Source organism: Chelonia mydas, chromosome 9, assembly GCF_015237465.2.
Source record: "Chelonia mydas isolate rCheMyd1 chromosome 9, rCheMyd1.pri.v2, whole genome shotgun sequence".
Lineage (NCBI taxonomy): Eukaryota > Metazoa > Chordata > Testudines > Cheloniidae > Chelonia > Chelonia mydas.
The window spans coordinates 8,842,239-8,862,775 of NC_057855.1; the positions used below are offsets into that span (position 1 = coordinate 8,842,239).

General features: G+C 41.4%; 1 protein-coding gene across 4 annotated transcripts in view; it reads right to left on the minus strand.

Annotated features, from left to right (window-relative positions):
• Positions 1-530: 530 nt before the first annotated feature.
• The window catches only part of SENP5 (SUMO specific peptidase 5), a 28,263-nt gene continuing 8,256 nt past the window's right edge, over positions 531-20,537 (minus strand). For 2 of the 4 annotated variants that reach the window (XM_043522172.1, XM_043522173.1), the window contains 9 exons: positions 17,276-18,864; positions 12,297-12,402; positions 11,991-12,138; positions 11,339-11,386; positions 9,667-9,744; positions 6,464-6,601; positions 4,444-4,527; positions 2,813-2,863; positions 531-2,716 (listed from right to left, as the gene is read on the minus strand). In XM_043522172.1, coding sequence (XP_043378107.1) covers positions 2,606-2,716; positions 2,813-2,863; positions 4,444-4,527; positions 6,464-6,601; positions 9,667-9,744; positions 11,339-11,386; positions 11,991-12,138; positions 12,297-12,402; positions 17,276-18,833 — 2,322 coding nt within the window. In that variant the 5' untranslated portion in view covers positions 18,834-18,864 and the 3' untranslated portion in view covers positions 531-2,605. Of the gene's footprint in view, positions 2,717-2,812; positions 2,864-4,443; positions 4,528-6,463; positions 6,602-9,666; positions 9,745-11,338; positions 11,387-11,990; positions 12,139-12,296; positions 12,403-15,943; positions 16,044-17,275; positions 18,865-20,537 lie in introns of those variants that run through there. The other 2 variants (XM_043522174.1, XM_043522175.1) reach the window with 2 other exon arrangements.

The following is a 20,537-nucleotide window of genomic DNA, read 5'->3' on the forward strand; positions in this document are numbered from 1 at the left end:
AGCTGGGGTCCATCCGTCATCAGAGCCATACAGTTAGTATATATATTGTGTGGATGCAGCCCATATAACAAAGAGCTGCGTATGTGGCCCACAATGGTAAACAGATTGAGAACTACTGATCTAGGCATAGTCTAGATCAGGGGTTCACAACCTGGGAGTCATAACCACCCTGCCTTTCCCCTACTGCTAAATGGGAGGGCATTCCGAGATGGTCCTGGTTTGGAAAAGGTTGAGAAGAGATGTTGGGATAGGTTGATCATAAGAAAAAGTTCCAAAACATTGGTCTCTCAGTCCATCAAGTGACCAAAGATTCCAGTGAATTAGGAAATCCAATACTCAAGGACAAGGACTCCTCTATGGAAAGTGCTCGGTCATTTCTGATCGGAGAACAGACTTGCTTGGGAATCTCACATTCTGAGAAGCGTCCCATTTGGCATACCACCAACATAATTCATTTTTTTAAAAGTTGCCTCGCCTCTCACCAATATCCTAAATTACAAAAGCAGACATCTAAAATCAAAACGACTTGCCACCATTTATGCGATTTATTCTTTGCATTTCACTCACCTTGGATAGCGAAACTAGACTAAGTTGCATTTTTGTTTAAAGGCCAACGTATGCAATTTTTGGTCCCAGACACTATGACAGGTGTGCTGGGGTTGTATTCACAATAGTATAGGGGAATGCTTAAATAAGTCCATGGATTTTTCTAAACAAAGATGCACAAAGTTTATATCTTGAGCTTACAACTACTTAGGCCTGGAACCAAGTGCCCAATTCAACGAAGTATTTGAGCAAGCGTCTAACTTTAAACATAAGCTTAAGAACCTTGCTGAATTGGGAGCCAAGGCTTGATGCTGCAAGCCCTTGTGTGGTGTACGGTTGAGAGCACAAGGCTGTTACACTATGCATGAGCACAAAATACGACTAAGCGCTCAGCATAATCCTCTGCACAGAGCAGCCCCTCTGGGCCTACTCCCTTACTTGAAAAAATGACTGTGTAAAGAAAGGGGAGCAGCAGAGCATGGCCAGAAAGTGGGCGAGGAGATGCCATGCATAGGCCTTTAGTTACATGTTCTCTCCTATTCAGTCTCAAACCTCTACTAGGAGTTGGTGTGGTGATGTCACCAATCCAGCATCAGATTCCCCTGCCTTCTGTCTTGCACTTAGCTAGGCAACATTCCTACAGCACATGAGGCAGGATCAAATCTGTAGTATATCTTACTTAGATCAGTGGGGGGCAACCTGCGGCCCGCCGCTTCCAGTGGCCGGGAACAGCAAATCGCAGCCATTGGGAGCTGCGGGCGGCCGTGCAAATGTAAAATGGTCTGGCGGCCTGCCGCAGGTTGCCCACCACTGACTTAGATTGTACGCTTTTTGGGTCAGGGACTGTGTCTTTTTGTTCTGTAAGTACAGCGCCTAGCACAACGGAACCCTGGGCCATGATGAGAGCTCCTAGGTGCTACCACACTACAATTCATAAACAAAAAGGGGATGACGAGAGTTTAAGATAGTCAAGTACCATGGAGAGGAGCGGAAAGATATTTTTTAACTGAATTAAAGTTATAGAATGGGGTGGAGGGAGGGAGAAGAGAAATGGGAGGGACAGAACAGCTAGAAGGGAATCCAGTTTCAGAAGAGAGACCCAGAAGGAAGATGCCTGAAACGTACCACTTCACCTTAGGTAAATTCTATAAATAGGCTAAGACTTGAATGGTTGCTAGTTACCAAACCTGAGGTTAAAACGAAGCTTTGCATCTTCAGGGTCGGCTTCATCATTCTCCCTCTAACGTTCCAAGACACATGCACAATCATCAGGGCTCCCAAAGCACATATGAACATACTGTCAATCTGAAAAGCTGAATATCTCCATGTTTTATTATACAGTCAAGTGCCGAAGTCTCATTTGTGCAAAGGCTGCTTTCCAACCACAGGGAACAGGGGGGATAACGACAGCTAGCTAAACGTTAACAGAGAACAATTTTTTTTTTATTAGTGACTTCAACTCTATTCAAAGGGGGTCTCCACAAATAAAATCTATAGGCGGATTTATCCACCCCTCTCCCCACCCCCACAAAAAGTGGGGATTCAGTACTACACAGCCAATGAGAAAAATGGAATAATTTGAGTTTTCAAATAAAAGGTTTAGCTGCTCTTTTTATGGCATTGAAAAGGTTTTGATACATTCAAAGCATTATTGCGTCAGAAAACGGATCATGCATCTTTATGTTTTCAGACAAATTTTTAACCTGTATTCTGTCATTTCTAGCTACATTTCAAAGGTGCACCAAATCTACAATTCGATACTTTTTTTTTTTAGTCGCATGCTTTGCCTATGTGCATGCGTAGATAATAAATATTAAATACAGGAAAGAAAATAAAAGAGGAAACCAAACTGACATTAGGAATATTTTGGGGCAGCTCTGTTAAGTCCTGCCAGGGAAAGAGCAGAAAAAGTTGAGGTAACAGTGGCCACACCACTCAGCTGCGAGTCAGTTGAAATTCACGGAAGTTTTCAGAAATTCAAGTACACAAACACCAGCTGGAACTCTTCACAAATGCCAGAGAAACAGTTCAACTTTTCTTCTTTTTGTTTTTTTTATTGTTAATCTATTAGCTGGCGCTCACACAGCTCCTTGTAAATCCTTTTTCTTACACGTGGCATATCTTCCTGGGAGAACTGAAAAGGGTGGTCTAAGGCGAGGCACTTGCAGTACTGAGGAAAATAAAAAAAAGCTGAATTGAAACAGGAAAACTGACAAGAGAAATACAAAGGAAAAAAAGCCACATAGCGCTTTAAAATTACTCTTACCTGGAGCACAAACACCCCACAGTCACTGTCATTTTTCTGTTGTGGAATGCACTGAGGGAGGAAAAAAAGACAACACATGAAAGGACAGATCCTCAGCCCTCCTTCCGTTTTTACTCAAAGTTCTATTTAAAACCCAAAATAAGATCTTGCAAGATTAGTGAGCTCTTTTTATTGAAAACCGGTGACCCTGCAACACTTACAGCTTGAGCTGCAATTACTTATTTTGGGTCCAGTCATGCCAGGGGAGGCAAACTCAGCACCTTGTTAGGATCATGCCTAGTATTTGAGAGTAGATATTTTATGACTGAAATTACAGCTCTCCCTCCTATAACCGGTTTTTAATGACCAATTCAGGATAGCTTCCTCTCAATTACTTTAAATAAATATTTTAACATTATTGTCTACTTTACTCAGGTCAGACTTAAAGACATCAGCAAACTTACGCAAGCCTAAAGAAATGTTTCCCTAGGTATTTGTGCTATAGAAGGTGGATCCCCATCTTCCCCACTGATCTTGAAGGAAGCAATGGGCAATTTGTGGGCAGGCCAAGAGGGCCTGCACACTGCATGTTTGCTGGCCAGAAGCGATGTTTGTAAAGAGACAGTGAATTCACCCCAAATGACAGCCTTTAATTTCCTGGCTTTGCCAGATCATCCCGCTCACGCTCTCTCTCTCTTTTTTTTTTTTAAAAACTTGCAACTCACTAGCTCTCTAACAGTCATATTTCCTGTAAATCCACAGCATTGCCAGAGGAAAAATGATACATTCCTAGATCCAAAAATCATCCATCTCACATAGGGCTACACAGAAATAAAGAAAAGGAGGACTTGTGGCACCTTAGAGACTAACAAATTTATTTGAGCAGAAGCTTTCACTTATGTACTCCTTTTCTTTTTGCGAACACAGACTAACACGACTGCTACTCTGAAACAGAAATAAAGGGAAGACATGTATCTGGGATCCTCTCAGCATTGCACTGTAACCTAGAAGTATCTCCTGTGAGTGGGGAGTCATTGGGAAACTGTCTAATGTTCAATGACCTGTTTTATATCCTCAGCCATTACAGGACAGTTATACAAGTCACAAATTCCCTCGTCCGCACTTCACACAAGTTGTTCCCTTTTGTCGCTGCCAGACACAGTTTATTTGTTAGCGAATACAGTGCTGGTGAAATGTGCCAGACTGACAGCCCTGGAGACCAAAGCGCTCTGTCTATGCCCAGCTGTACTTGTTTTGCACCTCATACTGTCCCCTGCTGATGCGCTTCAACCTTTGGGAGCAGTCAGCTCTAAAGAGAAGAAGAGCTGGCTTCTACTGAGCACTCGGTTCTTTACCCCTCTACCAACATGGGCACTGACTATAGTGGCTTTGCAATGTGAATAACTTCTCCACCAGGGTCTGGGCGGAAGCCACCAGCTCACTTAGCAGGAGAGAGAGGCCTGGTGGGATCTGAACCAGCAACAAAGAGTCCATTGGCAAGCCCAAGTCATCCAGCTTCTTCCTTTTCGTTCATTTAAAAATAAATATTTACTGCTTCTTTAAATAACGTGGATTTAAAAGTGAAGGTGGCACCCCCAAGAGATTCAGCTTGCAGAAGATTCACACCGGGGTTTAGAGGGGCTGGTGCTTACCTTTGTAACAGCAGTTTGCCATCCCTGAAGAAACTCAGGATGATTCTTCTCTCTTGCTTCAGTCAGTAAATACTTTCGTATGTTCTTAAAAAGAAAAATCACAGCCTTACGGTTACGCACAAATTAAAGCCAAGGAGAAAGGCATGCGGGTACATTTAACCAGGGTGAGTTTGGCCCTTGTGCTTAATCCAGCTCTAGTGGTTAAGGAGAGAACTAACTGGCTTCATTGAACACCAGGGCTGAAATTGGCCCCCCAGTTAATGCAGGGATACACACTGGAAACCCCACCACACTTTGGGCAATTAAAAGTAGATTGTGCAAAGCGCAAGAAAACAACTGTAGAGAAGAATTTTCTACTGGTGGAGAGATGCACTAGATAGCCTAGCGTTGTCCAGTTCTAATTTACTTGACTGGCCGAGCTTGCGGAGCCCTTACACACAATTCGATGGCATTTCTCTCTTTGAAAGTCATGGATAACTTTTGTCTGCTGCATCTGATCAATTCCAAAGTTTCAGGGCAGGTTCTCGGCATCAATACACAGAAGCCTATTGATTTGGGGGAAATCGGAAAATCCAAAAAAGGGGGAGAAGGGACGGGGGACAGCATCTTGGTTAGCAGAGCCACAGCGTCAACCACCTCTGTAAGTAAAAGAACTGGTTGTGGGCAGAAATGAACACAGTCCAGCATAACAACCTCCCTCATTTTACCATGTCCCAATTAAGCTTAAAATGTTGACACCCTTCAAGAGAAAGAAAAGAAAAAGGAGAATAAAAATGTGTGGGGGGGGGGGGGGCAGGGAAATAGGGAGTCACATGAAACCCCTGTCAGGGGAGAATGGGGAACCGTGGCATAGCGAAGATTGCAAAAAGTCTCTGAAGTAGAGGGGGACGGGAGGGTGGCCCCCCAGGGAGCGTGTGAACAATGGGAAGGGGCGGATGCAAGAAGCCCCTGGTGTCTGCAATGAGCATGGCCTACAGAAGCAACAAAGCGTGGAACTCCCTAGCTCTGTAAACACCAGGGTGTGTTGACAGTACAGCCCCTGCTGCAGCTTCCTAGATTGACAAAAGGGGTTTCCCCATTGACAGAGTTATCTACCTCTCCAAGAGGTGGTAGGCTGGTCAATGGGGCTTACCTGTGTCTAGAGTGGGGGTTAGGTCAACCTAACTACATCGCACAAGGAGCTGCAGTTTTCACAGCCTTGACTGAGGCAGTGAGGTCGATCTAATTTTTAGGAGTAGGTGAGGCCTCAGCTTTATCTTTGGCAGTTGCTGCTGGACATTTATTTTAATTCCGATGTACTTTCTATGAGCTCTCAGTACAATAATTGCTACTCTGCCTTAGGAGAAAAGAGGACAACTACACACATTTAAAAGCTGCAGCCTGCTGTATGAGAGAGCAATTAGGTCAGCTTTGCAAAACAGCCACTAAAACGGGTCAGTCCAGGCCAAACTACTTGCCTATGCTTTACCATCATGACCGAATTATCATCAATCAACCAGACATTTAAGAAAAAAAAAGTTTGCTGGTACCTGCACTCCTCAAAAAAATAAAACACAAAATCTTTGGCTCACAAGACGTGCAAACGGCTATCTTAGCCCTCTTTGAACAATGGGTTTCTTATACTGGACTAGGCTTTAAGCATTTGTTTTTGTGGGAGTGCCACAGAAGAGAACACACAACAGAAAAGTTTGCTAGACACAGACTGGTTGTATGAATATGGCAAGGGAAGACCTGGGCTTTGCTGCTAGGTCTGGTACAAGGTCGGTGTGACCTTGAACAAGGTCTGTGTCTCAGGTTCCCCATCTGCCAAAGAAGTTAGTAACTCTCCTGCACCCTTGTAATCACTTTAAGAACCGGATGAAGGCAATAGAAATGCCAAGTATTTATTTTTAGTACATGCACAGAGATTCCATAAAGCATAATGCACCCAAAACCTAGACTTATTTTGGTGAGGATGAAAATTTAATTCTTAAAGCAAGGATCCAAGCACTTTAAGCGTAACTATAATAATTCCTCTTACCTCTACACAAAATTTAAAATGAATGCCTTGGGAATCGTAAAATGAAATAATTCGGTTAGGGATGTTCACAGTAATGAGGGACCAGTGGACTTCCAGGTGAATTGGAATTAACAAGAGAGTCTTTTTGAACAAGTCCACCTGACAAACAAAATGATAAGTATTACCAAACAGAGTAACAGACCATGTATAAGTTAAATACGCTTCCCACAACTTTGTATTTATTTTTAAACAGAACATTTGCCCTCTCCTGACCCTGAAAGTTCTCTTCTTTTAACTCCCTCCAAGAGCTCTTCACATGTGCATTTCAGTCACATGTGTGTGTCTTGTACTAGATGCAAGCCATTGTTGCAGTACAAAAAGCGACTATGAACACTGTGGGGGTTCCACATTTAGTCTTCATCTGCAATTGCAACAACGCATGCTCAATTTATGTGTTAGAATGGAGGGTAGTGTGGGCACACACTTTAACTAACATTGCTAACACAACCTACAATCAAGCTAGGCCATTCATACATCTTTAATGACATTTCTGCAGTGAGAACTCAGCTGATTCGTACTGACTCTGCAATGCCGATGGTGGTAAAAATGGGTCAGCAGATTAAGCAATCAGGACTCAAAGAATCCACAAAAACAGCAGGTCGAGGCACTTTTCTGACCCTTATTCACTGTAACATGGCACTTTGTTCTTGCCCAGTGAACTGCAGCCCGGACTATAAAGAGGCAGAGATACTTTCCAGGGCAAAGATTGTCTTCCTGTGTCTGCACAGCACCTAGAACATTCGGTGTTCTTCTATCGAGTCCAATAAGCAATATAAAACAGGGCGTGACTCTTCATTGCAAAGGCAAAGAAAGATGAGGCCAATATACTATGCACTGCCTAGTACACCAGGGTCCTGTGCCATAACTAGGGCTCTGCCGTGCTACAGTAATACCAAAACCCCAAAACTAGTCCACAGGCGAGGAATCAGAGGGCATACGGAGTGACAACAACAAAGTTTTCGGTAAGGGATGACGGCATCTTAATGTTGAGGACAAACAGTTCCTTAAGGAAGGTTTTATGTGCTTAGGTTGTTTAATTCCTAGTGCTGTGAACTGCAATGGAAAGCAAAAGTGGATTTCCAGATTCCCATGCACTAGATTTTGGTTTATATGAAGAGATGTTACACACAAAGGAACATTCGGAAGGCACAGTGAACAACTCATCCTGCATCATTAATGTAGCACAGGCAATCACTGAATGACTATACTTTGCCTGTCTGACTGCAGTACCTCGCTGCTGGGTAAACAAGGGAGAAGGACTAATACCACCTTAAAAATCATGTGGAATGGCAGGATCTAAACAACATGGCAAACTTTAGAACACTCCCATTATTTTAAGAGTAGATCAGGTTTTATTCTTTTGGAAGCTAGGCATTGGAACCGCTTTGGTCTTCAACTGCGCTGTGCCCCTCAATCTTCTCTTTTGCCCCACAAAAGCCTGTGATATTGCTAGAATCTTGTTGTGTACACCAGAAATGCAGAAGAAACAGGACACTGAACTAAATGGACTGGTCTGATCCTGTAAGGCAATCCCTATGTATTTTTAAAAGCACTACGCTATTTGTACAAAGCATAGTGTCCATGCTATAAAACGATGAGTGGGAGAGGGGCAGATTACATTTGTCATAAGGAAATAAAGTGTCCATATGAACATTAGTGGGTAACATGATGCAAACAAGAGGTCAGACAGATCTTTGGCAGTGCTCAGCAGCCAGCAGCTAATAGTGATAATGTATTTCGATTTGGAAACGCTATAGCAGTGCCTCACGTTCCTCTGTAGGCCAGGCTGCATATCCCATGTTGCACCACAGTCTCCCCTCTTGTAATCCAGACAGGGAGCCCAGCCTACAAAGAAGAACTGGGACATTAAGCAACCAAACTACAACTCCCATGAGGCCTTGCACCAATGTATGCAAACTGAAATATTTGAGTTTTCAGACAACCATTTGAAAGTTTTTGCAGAAAGCAGACACTTTTCCTGAAAAATGTTTAGTCAGAAACCCAATTTTCAATGCTATATGCCTAACAGTGCTTGAAAGTCTGGCCCTCTGCCTTTATATCTGTACTTTAATTGTAAGAGCAATTACTATCAGCATTTATAGAACCATCTTGTATGACAGGCTATTGCTTTTATTCCAGAGGAAATGAAGTTTCCCCTCAGTGCAATGGTGCGGTAGGAAACAGGGATCTACTTTGGAAGGGACACAGAACTGTTTAGGGCCTGACTTTAGGGATTTTTTTAACAAATACTTTCACAATGTTACTTTCATGTAATACAGTCCTGTCCCCATCTGAACACTCTCCTACAATGATGTGAGCATAATCAATAGCGCTGTAGAGCATGGGAACCAGAAAGGGACCAGTCTAGTTTCACTTACCAAGCTTTTGCAAAACGTATAAAGTACACCACTGATAGTAGTGAAAAAGCAAATTAAAATTTAATACGTCCAGTTTTAATAAGCTCTAGTAAAAGATTTGGAACTAAACAGTATCCTTTTAAAGACCATTGGTATGTTAAAAAAAAAAGTCACATTTCACCAGAGAGGAGGTAAACAGAAACTTGATAACTTTTCAATTCATTTATCAAAAGTACACTACAATTCCTATTTGAAATGGGCTTGCCTGCTTTTTTTTTTTTTCTTTAATATCTGGGTTAAAATGTGGCTCTACTGTACAGTCTCTAAAAATGCTTTATGGGTTTCTTGTTTGTCATCCTTAAATTTCCGTACCCAACGTGCAAGCGTTTACAAATAGAGATTTATTTTTCTTTCAGCCGACAGCCCCGTACAAACCAACTTGACTTCAAGAATCCAGGCTTAATTCTTTCATTCTCAAACATCATCACCAGCAAGAAGGGGTTTTGCCATCCAAACTGAGTTGTTAGCTACAACCCCTTTTTGCTAAGCTCCAAATGATAATGAAACTTTAAAAAACCCAATTCTGTTGAGGATGCTGAAGGAGGAACAGAATGCAGCTTTCCCACAGGCTTGTTGGCTGAGCAATACTGAGAGGAGTAACAAGCAGTAAAAACTCTCTTTTGTCACTTGGTACTAACATAATTTCAAGTTAGCATTTCTCCCCTGCTCACAAGAAAATTTTTAAGTCTCAGCATCCAGTGATCTATTCTACATAAATGATAAGTGACAGACAGAATTAAATAGTACCTTTTTAGTCCATCGTTTTACACCATTATATCCTTTGGTTACCAGCTGTCTATGAAAAAAGCTGTTAAAAAAATGAACCTAGAAAGACAAATTAAAAAAAAGAAATGAGGGTTAAAAGCGTGTGTAAATTCTTCCAGTAATGCCAAACAAACCTTCTACAAAATTAAACATCTAATTGGCTAATAAACAAGAACTGAAAAAGCAAAACAGTAAAAAAGGACAAGAAAGTCTATAGATGTTTTAGCAAAACTTAAATACTACCGTTCTTTAGAATGAAGATAAACTCTCTATTTCCCTAGACCATGTGCTACAAAGCAATTTATTTTTTGAACTTAGCATTCCTAAGCCTAGGACATGCAGCCGCAATATTTTGTTTAGGGAGAAGAGGCTAAAGAAGAGTTACAGATATTATTCTCCCGCATTGCAGGGATTAAAACCACTGGAGGATGGGGGAAATTATATTTTCCCATCCTCCCGACATAACTTGCTGGAAACTCCTTCCATTTTCTGCTCTGTGACTCAGAACCAAATAATTTGATTGTCACAAGTTTAAGACACAAAAATGTGGACATCAGTGTTCAACCCTCTGGCCAGTTAGACTTCACAAAAATGCTTCTGAATTTGTCTTTGTCTGCGGTGTCACATCTTTTGCAAGTAACTGCAACCTATTGTTGTGGCAAAAGGTTGTCGATTTTTACAATTAAAACAATTCTTTAGCATTAGGTTAACACTTGTGTTAGCCTCTACAATTAAAGGAAGAGATTAATACAAAATGAAAAGCTATAAGTCACATCTTATGCAGCTTTACAACATCTGCATTTAATAATCTTGCTAGTATTGAGGTGGTAGAAGTTATTCCTTGAAAAAAGCTGGATAGTTCAGCATTTGAAAATGCTGGATAAAACCTATTAGTTATGCCAACAGAAACTTCTAACTGCATACTACAAAGTACTAGAACAAGATCCCCCATGAGGATTTAAATTATGCACTATAAAAAGTGGGCACAGGCAGACAGATACAATCTCCAATACCACAGTTCTGGTTCATGCACTGAAAAGCAGAGAGAATACTGATGAGGAATCACTACCACCACCACCACCACTCAAAGAAGCAGTGCTCTACATTCTGAGCGAGAACATTAAAGGGTTGCTATCCTCTGTGCAGCCAGCCAATCTAAAAATGGCATTGTGTGGTTTCTTTGTGGTCTCAATGATTCCATATTCAATTTGTTCAGCTTACAAGTAAACAGATGGTTCTTCTAACTGTCAGTGCTACAACCAAACTCAATCCAGAATCTGAAAGTCAAGATGGGTTTCTTCTGCCCTAAACGTCAACACCAAAATGAGACACTCTACAGCTGGAAAGTAGTTAAGAACACTGCTGATGATGCACAAGCCAGAAGAGAATCCAGCTCACTTTCGTAATTTTTGTGGCTCTGTGAGCCTAAGAGGTGTAAACATGTGTGCCAGTAAAGTGAACAAAAGACTGATTAAAGGCAGCAGAAGTAGTGAGTACAGAGGGGCTATTTTTAGACTGTCACTTTGAATCATCATAATGGCATTTTAATCTGCATCAGACCTCCCTCCCATTTGTCACATGTATCTATGTTCTTATGCCATCTTTCCCTTTCTACCCCGTAAGGGGCACCTTTTCACAAAACAAAAATGCTCACCTTGTCAGGGACTGCATCCATTATGAGTTCACCATACATATTAATAATCTGCAAGAGTTAGTAAAAATTATAATTTGCACAAAAATAACATTGTATTCATGAAAGTAAATCCAAGATCTGAGAGGGCATCTAAAGGGCACACACCTTTTTTCTAACAAGAAGTTGACTAATTACTATACTCTGATGCAGGCCGAGAGCTCTGGAATCAACCATGGGCTGCTAGAGCAGACATAATATAAGCAGATGCTTAAAGATGGCCTCAGTATGAAATGCTGGTTTAATTCAATTCAAGTCTACGGAGGCACATCTGGAGGACTGCTACTCTCTCCGTTTTTTTGGCTATGGGTCTTGCATTGCTGTTACTTTCCCCTCTTCTAGCTAAGTGGGAGGAAATACTATCCTTTCACACCTGCAACCACTGTCTTCTTTGAGAGGAAGTACAGTGTACTTACATGAGGACAGGTCTGGGAGCCAGAAACTCAAGTTCTATATTACTTGGTCTGCCAATGAAAAGCCACTCGACCTCTCTGCCTTAGTTTCCCACCTATGAAGCGAGGATAACAGTGACCTACCTCACACAGGGGGTTATGAGGATTAGCTAATATTTTTTAACACTTTGAAGAGGTAAACATAAGCATCATGCATCTCTAACCTGGTCATTAAGCCAGTTCTGACCATCCAGTGTAGCCAGATCATCCATATCTAGCATGTGCTTGTTATAGAAGACCCGGAAATTGCAAGTGGAAGATTTTGGATGCCTTGTCCGATACTTCAGGATTTCCCTGCTGATAAAAGGCTTTCTGAAACAGAATTGAAAAGGTAGAGACATGGATAAAGATATTCCAGTTCATACCAAATGGAGCTGTTCTAGCAGGTGTCAGTTTCAATCTGGAATGCAAATTAGCGATTCAAGTAACTTTTCCTTTTACAAGTACTAGAATATATTAGCGCCACAAACCTATGGGAGAAATCTTCATTAAAGACTTCCTTTAATCTTGCCATGACATCTTTTTCACAGAGTGGAACTAAACTGCCATATTTCTTCATCACTTCATCTAGGAATCCTTTGAATACATCAGATAAATGAAAAAGCAAACGTAAAAAGTGAGTTCTCTAGTCCAACAAAACGAGATATTATAAATATTTAATAGCACGGTGTCCCACCCACCCGGTGGCAAGTTGCTGCATGCAGTTAATAGAATACAAAAGTTAAAAAGCTCAGAGAGGCACCGTTAAAGAGGGGGGGAAGTAACCCCAGAACTGAAAGATCACTTAAAAGTCATCATCTACAGAAAAATATGTTAAACACTGAGCCCAATTTTCTTCATTTATGCAGAATTTATACCCAGGTATCCCACTGGAGTTACTCACAATTTATACTTGTGCAAGCAAGAGAAGAATCAGGCCCTTTTGCCCATTTCTATTAACATTTTACATATATTTTATTCAAACATTGTAAATTCAGGGAGCCATCAGTTACTGCAAGAATTAAAGCCTTCATTAAAACTAAATTTCTAGCCCTTTGGCTACGAAGTCTGCTGACAGCTACCATGCCTATGCTGCTGCTCACTGTTTTCTTGAACTGTAGTACAGTAAAAACATAACAGAGTCTGATCAATTTTTACGAACTATTCAGCAGCGAAACTCAAGAATCAAGTCAATTTCACCCTGCTGTTGCTTGGGAAAGCTCTAAGCAGCAGTGACAACAGCAAGTGGAGATATTCACTGGAAAGGACCAACAGATTGAGTCCAGCAGGAAAGTCTAGCAAACAGATGTTTTCTGGCTGCTAATAGAAACAGGAATGAAATGGTGGAGACATCACCCCATTCCAGCATCAAGAAGCAGGGTAAGTAGGAGGGAAGAATCATAAGAGAGAAGATTGGAGTAACAGACCATCGACCAATGTTGCCAGTTCAGAATTTGGTGTCTTCCTCCTGAAGCTCCCTTCTAGCTGCCAGAGGGCTTTTTGGAATTGAGGGAAACACTTCCAAACATATTGGAAGCCTGATAATCAAATGCTTATAAGAAAAATGGAGCCCCAGAAAAGGGACCAGGGACATCACCCCAATAGGAATTCCAGCATCGTTCCCTTTCCCAGGGGACAGGGGAAGGGGCAGATAGCTCGCTTCTAACCTGGACACAGCCCCAGTGCAATGGGTTCCTCTCTATTTTGCATTGGCCTTTTGGCTAGTCCTCTAATTATTTGGGGTCTGATCAAGTTTCCAAGTAGCAAGTTTCCAAGCAGATGGATGGGGCAGGGCATGGCAAGGCAGGAAAAGGAGAGACTGATGAGATAAGTTGTTAGAAAATAAAATCATGGTATTTTGAGAGATTCTGGGGGAGAAATAGGAAAAGAGATTGAAAACACAATGAAAAGGAAGATACATAAAAAGAGAGGGAGGGAGAAAGGCAGAGAGGAAAACAGACTGAAAATAATGTAGGAAGACATACACCATAATGTATTACTGGGGAAAGGTGAAGTGAAGCCAAGAAAGGAAAGAAATTATATTAAACGAAAGTAAGAAGAAACATGAACCACACTAAAAAAAAGTATTGAAGTTCATTGCGGACTGTCCTTAATTGTAACTTTGTCAAACACTAACAGCACAGCTTGTATTCCTTTAAGTTGTAAAGGGCTGTGATAACAAAAGTGTTTTTCACCCTGGCTAAGAAATACTGTCTTTAGGTTAGACGATGTTGGAGACATTATTAAGCTATACACATGTTCTTGTGCTTCAGGGACAGGACTGAGGAGTCCTTAGTTCTGTTCCTGGCTCGGGCCGACTTCTGATCTCACTTATGCTGGTGTAAAGCAATGGTAACTCAAAGAGGAAAACAATCCCAAGTTCAAAACTGGCACGAGGTTGCAACCTCTCTGTGCCAGCTTCCTCATTTGTAAACAAAGATGCTACCACACTGGGGGAGGGGGTGTGTGTGAGTGTGTGTGTGAGAGAGAGAGAGGAGGCTGAAGTTCTTTACTGCTTGAAAAGAACTTTGAGATCCTCAGATAGACAGCACTACAGATGCGCCAAACGTTACTTTTTGCAACACCTTTGAACAATAGGGCAAGATTTAGATTAATCTGGGATAGAGATTAGAAGGACAAACAAAACCACAAAAATCAAAGGGGTTGAGAATTAAGACACTGCCCCCATCTCTGTCTTCCCTCAGTCTGACCTACCATCACATTGATCTTAGGCCCTCATGTGATATCCCAAGGCTCAAAGAAAACAAATGTGCACTTATTACACCTTCCATCTGAGGTCCTAAGATTTCTACAAACATTGTTAGTCTAGCTAGGAATGACTGTCTGGAGCCACACTGATTGGCTGACTGGCCCTTTGTTGATGTCACACATGTACCAACATAGCTAGGACCTCTTTATTGGGAAACAAAAACTCCTTCACCCATTCTCTTAAATGGATCAGGGGAGAATGCTATGGAGGGGGAGACAACATAAGGGACCTGGAGACCTAAGAAGCAGCCTGATGGACCCTCCTATCAAAATACCATCTCTGCAGCACTTAGTGGTCCCTGCAGGCACTTGTAACCCATTGAATATCCAAACTCAATTGGGAATTCCATATGCCAAAATTTGTGTTTTGCCACTGACTACCAGTAGAGCAGGACTTGGTCCCCGGTTAATAACAAAGTACATTCAAAGTGGATACTGGGTCATAAACTGTTTATGAAAGCACAGCTGGGTTTCTTGGGAATGGAAAGAGGAGTCCAAAGAGCCCAAAAACTCTCAAGAAAAAAAAAGTGGAAAGTGAAAGTCTGTTTATATTTTCCTCTTTTAAGAGATTTCATATAATGCCATACCCACCCCCCCAATTTTTTTTTAAAACTTTTAAGAAAATTAAATATGAATGAACCTGAGTATTAGCAATCAATATTGCCAAGGTGTAAATCAGTAAGTTAATGGTGTACTTCTTACTTGGAAGAAGGCACTCACCTTCTATCTTTCTGCCTCACAACATACCTGAATACCACCCCCAGTAGCGTGCTAATTCACATCCAGCTGGTACTAACTGCTGTAATGAATTAAGCTTCAAAATATCCCTGAGAGGTATAATTATATCAATTTTTTCTAAAGCAGAAACTGAGGCCCACTGTTTAAGGGACACGCCCAGGACCATTTAAGCAGTGCTAAAACAAGTGAACAAAAGCCAGGTCACCTGATTTTGCCTCCGCTTTAGCCGCAAAGCCTCCTCCCCCATCTAGAACATCAAGGATGGAATTTAGTTGAGCCCTATTTAGATACTTTGGCCATGTATCACCACAGGAATCACAGTGGGATAGCTATGGTGATGCAGCTATGTCAATTCAGCCCTATAGCGTAGACACAGCCTACATCAATGGATGGAGTTTTTCCATTGCTGTGGAACACCACTTCTCCAAGCAGCAGCAAGTGGATCAACAAAAGCATTCTTCCATCAACCTGTGTCTACACCGGGGGTTAAGTCAGGATAGCTACGACGCTCAAAGGTATGGATTTCACACACCTCTGAGTTCTGCAGCTATGTTGGCCTAAATTTTAAGCATAGACCAGGTGCTAATTTTGCTTCCGAGTGAACTGAAATGCTATTAGCCAGCTGACACACCCAAGTTCATGGTTCTGAATTTCTCCGCATGATCTGAAGGAGAGAGAAACTGGACGCCAGTCTGTTCCTCATTTCCCTCTGGCTTGCTTTTCACAGAGAACTGAAAGTAGAGGAATAGTGCATATAAGTATGAGCAAATCACTCTGTCTCAATAGGGTTTAAAGAAATTTTTGTTCAATGCTAGACCATATTTTGCATCCAGCTTCTCTCCCCTTCACATCATGTTTCGGAGGATCAACCATAAAAGGCTTCCCAATAGCTTCTCCAGACAGGGAAAATGGAGAATTGGGGCAAAATCTGTCAAATTTAGTAGCAATCCTTTAACACTCTTTGTCAAAGGGAACATATCACAGGCTGTATAATCCACTGAAAACAGGCTGTTCTAATAAAAAACCAGCCGACCCAGTTATCACAGTGTTGCTGGAGTCCGTACCAGTACCTTAATGGTACAGTACAAAAGGGAGTGCTAATTCTTACCACAGTGTTATATAGATCTCCTGACATCAGATAAGGTTGTATATACAACACACTTCAAACACAAGTATTTGTACCATGCTCCACATTAAAAGGAACCCCATCAGGCAGCGTTGGTTCATCATGTATTATGAATATGAGTGTTCGCTTTTTTTTTTTTTTTTTTTTGAAGTTTCAACTACAACCAATTTTGTTTGGATTTAGACTTTTCCCTATAATTGTTTATTACCACCCTATTCAAACATTTAGGGTATGAAAACCCAAAAGTGAAATCGACTGGTTTAGTCTCCTTTTTAAAATGAAATGAAGTGCAGAAATTACACAGGCAGTAAGCCTAGGGAAAAGCAAATTAGATCACGATCTAAGTGGCCAGTAATACGTGCGATTACCTGATTTTTACTTTTTAAAAGCACTTTAACCCTATACTGTCCCTTTATAACCTCAAGGTAAAAACATTTTCTAAATTTAAAATGCTGATCCATATTTTTCACAAGCAGCCCAATTTGATTGTATTCTCTAATACAAAGTAGAAAGATGTACCATTCAACAATTGTTGAAAAATAAAAACCTTGGGTCCATTAAGCATTATACCCATACTTCAGAAGGTACCATTCTAAAGCTAGCATAAGCAAGCCTGCCAAGTGAGGAAAGTATTGCCACATTTCCCTTACAATCCTCCTCCTCACAGCCTCTCATCTCAGTCAGAGTATTAAGCTACACGCTTTTTGTAATTCATGGTGTGTAATCACTTTAATAAAGGAATTAAAGTGGTAAGGAAACTTCAAATATTCCCAACTTCATATGCTATGCCCAGCTATTCTCAAGAATGACTAGCTTTATAACGTGTGAAGAGTATACCACAAATCCATGTTGATAACTGCTCATCAGCCACACGAGAAACTTTCTGACTGTTCCTTCTGCCTCCCTTTCGAGTTCCTGATTTTAGTCCTGTGCTTTCTGGCAAAGGCTCCTCTAGGGGGCTTTTACAGTAAGGGTGATCTAGTAACTTTGCACTAAAAATGTCCAGATTAATGGAGCCTTCAACTTCCATCTGGGAAGAGCTGTCTTCATTTTGTGCCAGCTCCACCGAAAAAGGTCCATTTGCAACGTTATTGTTCATATGTGAATCCCCCTTGCAGGATTCTAACAATATCATTTCATCAACACACATAACCTGATTAGATTCTGCATCTTCTTGACCTGAAATTGCAATTTCTCTCTCTGTTACTGAGAGGAAAAGATCCTCATGGCAACTGTCCACTGCAGGAGCCTCATTTGTTTCCGTCCCATGCAAGGTCTCTGTACCCAAAGGAGCTGTTTTGTGCAGCTCTGGTTGGCAGATTTTAACACTGCCATCTCTGGATGCAGGTTCCTCGGTATGTAGCTCATCACATTGTAATGCATCCTGTGTAAGGCAGATGTCAGATGCAGGTGTTTTATTCTCCTCAGCTACAGGTCCTGGTGTATTATTGTTCATATCTGATGAGCTGTACAGGTTCCAAAAGGAGTTATTTTTAGATTTCCAGCAGGAAAACCAGTTACAAAATCCACCTTCAAAATCTCCTTGAAGATTCTCTTGACAGTCCCTGGTAACTTTCTCCACCCAGGTTGGCTTGATTTTACTTGATTTGCAGGTTTTGCCTCTTGCTCTAAGTTTTGGGAATTTTATGATTCTATCCCGAAACCTAATCATAGAAAGTTTCTTATGCATCATAAATACAGGTATCTTCTTTACAGTATATTGGTTAAATTTGGACCTCTTTTTAGTAGTCAAGGGGCCACAAGTTCCATTCTGCTCTAGCCCTCTGCAACACCTTCTTTTACAATTGTTTAAGACTACTAAGACGGAATTGCCTTCATCATTATTGCGTTCCTCTCCACTAGGTATGAAACCTTCCTTCTTTACAGGTAAGATAGCATCGCACAGCCCACCACAAAAGGCACTGTTGTCATTGCCATGCATGCAGCTAAGACTAGTGTCTTCTTGTAATCCAGTGACTCTGTTCAAGAGATCTTCACCCTGAAGGGATTCATTGTCCAACTTCTCTATTGCCTGTGCACGCGGGTTTCCAGTTTTGCCATCGGGAAAGGGCTTTTTTGCCCTTCTGGACGTTTTTGTAGAAAAGGTGCTGTGTTCAGCAGTTGGTTTTTGATGGTTTTTTGCATTTAGAAGCACTTCAGGAACCCAATCACTCTGGAGTCTGAGTGCCTTCCTTCTGCACTGGAGAGATCGGTACACTTTGTTCCGGTTTAGGCTCACAACTGATTGAGCACTTTGTCTTTTTCTCTTAGCTAGGAAAAAATGCTTCTTTTGGAAGCAGTATTTCCTGAGCCCCCAAAATCCAGTGGTCCATCTTCTAGAAAGGAACAGCAATCGACTTCTTTTCCAATTTAAATTTCTTCTATGTTCTTTCATTTTTCTGCTGCATTATGATCTCGAAGGGCAGCTGTAAGAATAAGGAACACAATGTTACATTTCAGATAACTATGAATTCAAAGCCATGAAAACACAATTCACATTCCTCCGGGAGCGTGCCTGTCTAAAATTCCAAGAGCTTCCCAAATCCCCACATTGCATTAGAAGGTCAAGCATAATGGTTGCAACAGCTTTCTCACCAGTGTGTTACATGTCTCCCCTCCCAGTTCTATTATTCAGCTGCTCCTCTTAGTTAGAGCAAAGAGCAGGTAACCTCTTACTCAGATCACTCTCTCCTAATCTTAATTTTGACCCAATTTGGGTTAGTGAATCTCTCAACTGCCCCATCTGTAAAGCATAGATAATATTTAACTTCCATCTTAGGAGTTTTAAACCACAGGCTTAAGTCTGAAAGTTAGCCACCAAGATGCATTACTAACAGATTCCACCAGGGACACAATGAAGCCGGATTATTGCATAATAAACCTTAAGTACTGGGGAGCCATCCTCTGGTGAGTCAATTCAACAGAAACTCTTCCATGAAAAAGGAACTAAAGTGTTCATATTCCAGGCAAGGAGCTCTCTTTCTTCACTATAAATGATGTTTCACTGTAGCCAAGTCCACTGTAAAAAGGTTCCTCTGTATTTAAAAGGCAATGCTATAAGCTGCCACAACCAAATTAACCCTTATACTAACAAAATAGTACCAGCTCAAGACACTGACTGATCCTTCTAAACAAATCCCTTTCCCCATTGAAATGACCTGCATCTTAGATGGGCAAATATAAATAGTTAAAACAGGGAGGATGCGTGTTTAGGACCACATAAGACTGTTAAATAATTTAAAAGTTAAGGGCCACATAATATTATCAAATCACCCATATTATGTTCCTTCTGCTTAGGCATAGTTGCGGGGGGAGGGGGACTGATAGCTCAGTCGTTTGAGCATTGGCCTGCTAAACCCAGGGTTGTGAGTTCAATCCTTGAGGGGGCCATTTAGGGATCTGGGGCAAAAATTGGGGATTGGTCCTGCTTTGAGCAGGGGGTTGGACTAGATGACCGCCTGAGGTCCCTTCAAACCCAGACATTCTATGAGTGGTCTAACTAGTCACGTCAAATATATGTACAGCCTGGAGAAATAAATGTTATTTCAAGAACCTCCTGGGGAGTACAGTCCACCTCTGATAGACGTGAATGGAATATGCAGAAGAAGGTTCACATCACTGTTGCTCTGTTTGGCAACAGTCATTTTTCTGCCAGGCTGGATTAAAAGAATAGCAGAATATTTGAACAAGCAGCAGAGCAGGGCAGCACCAATGGAAAAAAAATGGATGACTGCTAAGGTGTCGCTGCAACTCTCAGTTTGCTTTATGCAACTTGTCCCAGGGCCTGCCAGGAACACTGTACGTTACAAGTGGGGCTGGGCTTCCTTTGCTAAAATTTTTAGGAGATGACACCAAGCATGCTCAGAAGTGATTTGTCACCCACTTATTATGACTTGTTTTCCCCCTCTTCACCAACTGAAAGATCTGCTTCTCAATAAGGATGATTACTACAAAATTTGGATTTTATCCACAGCAGTACGAGGAGCAACTGTGACACCAAGGGATCTTCCACAAGTTTAAAAACAAGGGAGCGTGGTGTCTAAACTGAGATCAAGCATGGAAATGTCAGCCTTAAAGGAGAATTTCAGTTATGAACATG